At 30.3% G+C, this 6,154-nt stretch overlaps 1 protein-coding gene and 1 non-coding gene across 2 annotated transcripts; both read right to left on the bottom strand.

Annotated features, from left to right (window-relative positions):
- Window positions 1-2,226: 2,226 nt before the first annotated feature.
- On the bottom strand, window positions 2,227-2,308 carry TRNAS-UGA (transfer RNA serine (anticodon UGA)). The gene has a single exon. It is a non-coding gene; the product is annotated as a tRNA-Ser (tRNA).
- Window positions 2,309-2,770: 462 nt separating this feature from the next.
- Window positions 2,771-4,018, bottom strand: LOC107448245 (uncharacterized). Its single transcript, XM_043057842.1, has one exon. It carries the CDS (start codon window positions 4,016-4,018, stop codon window positions 2,771-2,773), a length of 1,248 nt encoding a protein of 415 aa, XP_042913776.1.
- Between the last annotated feature and the right edge of the window lie 2,136 nt (window positions 4,019-6,154).

Consider the following 6,154-nt stretch of genomic DNA (forward strand, 5'->3'; position numbering starts at 1 on the left):
TATTGTGTTCATCAATACAACAAAAAAAAAATAAAGTATTGATATTTCTCAAATGTCTAGCTTTAGTCATCGAAAACGCGAAATAAATAAAAAATAAATAAAATAACCATAAAAGGAACAGGCTCGCAGCAACGTATGCGTGGTAAAATGAACACACGAGACAAAAAAAGAAAAAATGTGGGGGGAAGCTTTGGTATGAGAATTAAACCTTGTCTAAAATGTCTTAAAGCATTCTTTTAAATAAAAAAAAAATCTATACAACGATAAAAACACCTGATGAATTATGGAATGATCGCTTTAATAAACATGACACTGAAACCCATGCTTAAAACAACAAGAAAAATAGTCATTTAATAAAAATGTCAAAAGATAAGAAAACCTACTAAAGATTAAAGATTGAAAAAATAAGTTTGTCAAAGTAAGTTTAACAAAGTCATAAAATTTTTCTTTGAGATCTTTAAGGTTTAATACTGAGATTCTAAAAATAATAAAAGTGTAACATTTTTAAAGTAGTATATCTTCCTTCCCCAACCTACAAGATAAGTATATGAAGAAAGAAATAATCTACATACAACTAATTTCTGAATTCATAGAATGAAACAAAAATTAATAATGCTGCTATCTATTAAATTATATAAATAAATGTATTAATTTTAACACGTCACCATGATCGGTGCGTTGTTTGGGGGATAAGATAAACCTTATAGGGCTTATTTTTTATAAATTTTCGTGTCCTAAACGTTTTCGTTTATTACCCTAGAAAATTACAAAAATACAAATTTTTCAGACTTTTATGTATAATAAAAGTTATAAAATAATAAAATAAATGAAACATTTTAAGTAAATTGAAAAAGAGAAAAATATTTATTTTATCAATGATATTTATTTTATTTATTTATTAAAACTGTAAACGTAGCCTGGAGTCCTGATGTAAACCTAGGCTTCTATCAAAACATTAAAAAAATTAGAAAAAACGATAAAAAGATGGAAAAAATTACAACAACTAAACTTCTTTTCAAATAGGCATAAAAAATTTAAATAAAAGTGACTGGAAAAAAAAGTCAATTTTAATTACTAAATAAAAGAGTCAGATAAGTGACCTAATTTGTTTGGTTATTGCTTACTTAGAGTTTTTCAAAAGCGACATGAGGCTAATTATTTTTTATTTATTTATTTTTGATTTCAAGTGTACTAATATTATTTTAGATTCCGGCATTTCTTTAAAGATATACGTTTAAAAAAATGTTAGGATAGTAAAAATTTAGTATAAGCAGTGTAATACTTTTCGTTAAAAAGAATAGAATATTTAATACTCAGCGCATGTCAATGTATATATATATATATACAGAGAGAGATAATTAAATTAAAAATACCCGAAAATATTGTACGATATGAAAAAGCGAACATGCAAAAGGTGAAAAAAAGAAAAAAAAATAACATTGTCATTTTTGCAAAATGGTTCCTCAATAAATTTTTCTCGATTTTTGGCTAAACGACTTTAAATCTCGAGAAATTTGAAACTCCATTTAGAAACTCCATTTATTTTAAAATGTGAACCAACTAAAGTAAGACATCATGACAATGCTGGACTAAAGCTGGATAAGACATCATTCCAGAAAGAAAGAAAAAATCTTATTAATTAAAATGGTAAATTCATTATTATTAATCCGATTTCAATAATTAAGTACTAAAACTTTAAAATGAAGTAATAATGATGTAATAAGTGTTTAGGAAACCATTCATTGAATATCCTGGTTCGGTTACAATAATTATTAATCCTATTATTATTAATTTCAACTTCCGCGCATCTCGTCATATCAAAAACATTCATCAACGTGAAGATATTCAGTGGTGCCATCTATCTCCTTTTTTATTACATAAAGCAACTTTCAGAATAAATTTTTAGTATAAAATATATATTATTTGCTCGGAGCAATGAAAATTATAACAAGCTAGTTATTAAACTATAAGAACTATTTTATTCTAATTTACAGAATAACTAAATAAAAATATTATTACTATTGGTATTCATGATTTACCGTTCTCTTGAATATATTATATATGTTATGTCTTTGTTATATATTTTAAAAAATAAAGGTAATTTTAGTAAAAAAGTTTTCAAAAACACATTACAAAAGTCGAAAAAAGCAAACTGGGAAGAATCTTAGCATTAAAAATTTCAAACAAATTATTAAAATAATATTTACAACAAAAAACATACTAGTCCGCAGCCGGCAGGATTCGAACCTGCGCGGGGAAACCCCAATGGATTTCAAGTCCATCGCCTTAACCACTCGGCCACGACTGCTCGCAAGCTAAGATTTTATAAGCTTTGAAGTTCAAATACAAATTTTAATATGTATTACATTTTTGGTATGCATTAAAATAAATTAAGATGCACTTTTTTAGTACATTCCTACCGATATAGAAATATCTCCTTCTTAATTAGTAAAATGTATGCAAAAGGGGAGCCACCCCCAAACAAACCTCAACATGTTTTTTTGTCTTTCCTATTTTTTTTAAGAAATTTGCAAGTTAAAAATCCAATGGCGATTGTTGTTAGAAACCGAAGGAGAAATTCCAGATCATTCATGGGCTGCATCTACCAGATGCTGGGTGCATTGGAAATAAAAGTGACACATAGGCCTACTAAATACAAAACGAACATTTATTCAACAAAACAAACAGCTTCTTGGTCAGAGCTGCTTCTCCGACGGAATCATAACATTGAATTGACAAAATCTGACGCCAACACTTTCCTCACTGCACTTCATTTCACAACATCCTCCCCCCGTTGAGACTCAGAGAGAGTCTCAAGCTCATAAAATACATTATTAAACAAATCAAGTCTTTTGGGAGATCTTACACATCTTCCAGAGGAAGTATATCGCTGCATTATGGTCTCATCAGGTGCTGAGCCACCTTTGATTTTACATTCAGCGCCAGAATTCGATTCCTCTACACCATGTTTCTTATCTACAGTAATGCTCATTTCATCTGCCTGAATTTCTAGTGGGAAGATACGTTGAATTGGACGTAAAATTGAACCATTCTGGGTCTTAAGTTTAACAGTGCGAATCTTCCCATCACGTCCTGGAATCAACTCAATAATTTTAGCCAAGGGCCAAAATAACCGTTTTTTATTATCATCTCCTATCAAGACTATTTCTCCTACACAGGGCTCACGAGATCGTTTCTCATTGTGTTTCTGCACCAGCTGTCCAAGATATTCCTTCCTAAAGCGCTGTCGTAGGTCTTTTAATAACTTACTTCTATATTTTATTCTTTTATTAAGACTTAATGAATTTAATTCATCAATATCCTCAACATTGGAACTCCGGTTCTCGATAAGAAACATGGCAGGTGTGAGAGGGATCAACTCCTGCGGATCTTCTGATACATAGGTTAAGGGCCTACAATTTATTATGGATTCACAATCACAAGTTAAAGTATACAGTTCTTCATAGGATAATACAGATTTACCCAAAGTGCGTTTTAACAGTTCCTTTACCGTACGAACCAGCCTCTCCCACCAGCCGCCCCACCAAGCGGCAGTTGGAGGGATGAATTTCCAAAGAATTTTGTCAGTCTCTTTTAAAATTTTAGTCCAATTTAGTTTTGAAAGATCATTAGATGCACCCCGAAAATTAGTACCATTATCGCTATAAATCGTTCTAGGTCGACCGCGTCTGGCGATAAACCGACGAAGTGCCAGGAGAAAAGCATCTGAAGAGAGGGAATTAACTAGTTCTAGGTGAATGGCACGGTACACCGCGCAAGTGAACAATGCGATCCACACCTTTTCTCCATTTTTTAAAAACAAAGGCCCAGCCAAATCAATTCCAACAATTTCGAAAGGTGCACTATCCGTAACTCGGTCTGGTGGCAGAGGTGTTGGTTCGCTCGACAAAGCCTTGACCTTAAATCGTTTGCAAGTAATACAATTGAATAAGACATTTTTAATAGCTTTCCTAGCCCTAATTATCCAAAATCTTTCTCTTAACAAGCATTGCATCATTTGAATCCCAGCATGACAATTTTTGTTATGTACATTTTAAATTAGTTTTTTCATCACAAAATTTACTTATATGATTAGCTTTTTGCAAACATGAAAAACAAGCACCCTTTTTCAGTAATATTTGTTGTTTTGGTTTCGTTTCATTCCCCCCGAACAGTGCATGAATCACTGTCTCCTTTCGAAGAGGCCACGCCTTAAGTAGACGTATAATATTTTCGCTAACGTAACTGCTTTGGCTACCAGTGTCAATTGCGCATCGAATAATTTTCTCGCGTCCTTGACATCGAATTAAAACGCAAAGAGTTTGCAAATATACAGTTTCACTTTGGCTGCTATTAGAAAGAGAACTTTCTTTAGAAATACTTTTTTGGTCATTATTTTTTAATTTGGATCACATTATATCAAAATGATTATATTTACAATTAGAACATAATGACCAAAAAAGTATTTCTAAAGAAAGTTCTCTTTCTAATAGCAACCAAAGTGAAACTGTATATTTGCAAACTCTTTGCGTTTTAATTCGATGTTATTCCAATGTTATTGTCTCGATATATGTTAATGAATGATACGTCTGAACTACCTGTTTTTGTGGATGCTTCCAAGAGGGCCTATGCAGCGTGCGTCTTTGTAAGATCGGTACTGAATTCAGAAGTTAAAATAAATTTAGTTCGAGCGAAGTCGAGAGTAGCGCCCATAAAACCTCTAAGCATTCCTCGCTTAGAATTAATGGCTTGTTGTATCGGTTCTAGACTTGCTAGACAAATCACGCAATGGATATATGCACTTGCAATTGTTCACAATCTCTTAAAATTTAAGAAACAGGTTCAAATTCGAATGTCAAATAAGAATGCTGAAAGTAAAATTTTTAATGCAAATAGCTTAAGTTTATCTTTCTTAAATGTGTAAAGGACTGATACAAGGGTGTAGCAAAAAGGAAAATTGCATAGCATCCTAAGAATGAAATAATTATTTTTAAAATATATTATGGCTGAAATAAGTAGCAAACTACAATAGAAAATTTAAACATTAAAATTATATTTAAAAGCGTTAGTTCACATTTTTTTCTTTCTTTTTTAAAGCTAATGATTGGTGAAAAAGTGGTCCCTAATAATACATTTTTGATAATAGTATTTACATGGGGGCCACTCTAAAAAAATTTCAAAACTGAACTTATTTTTTGACTAATTAACACAGTCTAGTACTGTTTACCAGAATTATCAGGAATTTATAGCTGACACCAAAATGCACTTTTCCATAATGATAGCCTGTATATTAAATCAATAATTTGTTTATTTTTCTAAAGAAAGAAACAATATTTTTCTTTACCGCAAACAACGATAGCTAACCTTGTATGTATATCTTTTTTACACTAATCACCGAGTAAAATCACTTGATATAAACCACTGACTTTTTTCTAACACAAAATTGCAGTAATTTGTGCCATAGATGGTTAACAGCGATTTCATTTAATGTTTTTATAACTGTTTTTAACCTGTTAACTGTGCATGACAAAATATTTCATCATATATGAACTACTACTGCAATGGGCATGACAACCTATTTCGTTATGAAAATTAAGGTGTGATGATAATACTACATATAATTATGAAGAAAAAAATCCCCATTGAGAAAAGAGTTGAATATAAGTTTATTCCTCAGTTAACAGACTAAATAATAATGATGAATACAATTTTATAAAATGATTTTATTATAATGTAACGATAAGCATGAAGTGAACTCATTTTTTATTGTTTAATTCAATATTATCAAACAAATCTATCAATTAAAATAAACAGGTACTTTAAAAAAATGGACACAATTAAACTTAAAATCTGGTTCTTCTGAACAAAATTACTCATAATCTTCCTAGAATCCCAAAATAATTAGAATTAGAATTCCAAAATAATGCTCAGAATGTTAACTTGAAATGTAGACTGGTATTTTCATAAAGATATTTGTAATTTTAAATTTTAATTAAAAAAAATAACATTAGTACGACCGAACGGTTTTAAAAAAACAGATAAATAGAAAACAGTAAGAACAAATAACTTTTTTTAATATAATTTTTTTTTAATAGAAGCACTAAAATTGAGTGAATGGTGTTAAATGAGTTTTGGTCTAATTATTGAACGTTCG

The sequence above is a fragment of the Parasteatoda tepidariorum genome, chromosome 1 (assembly GCF_043381705.1).
Source record: "Parasteatoda tepidariorum isolate YZ-2023 chromosome 1, CAS_Ptep_4.0, whole genome shotgun sequence".
NCBI lineage: Eukaryota > Metazoa > Arthropoda > Arachnida > Araneae > Theridiidae > Parasteatoda > Parasteatoda tepidariorum.

Excerpts from the sequence above, each read along its gene's own strand:
- LOC107448245 (XM_043057842.1), bottom strand. The coding sequence starts at position 4,018 with ATGATGCAATGCTTGTTAAGAGAAAGATTTTGGATAATTAGGGCTAGG.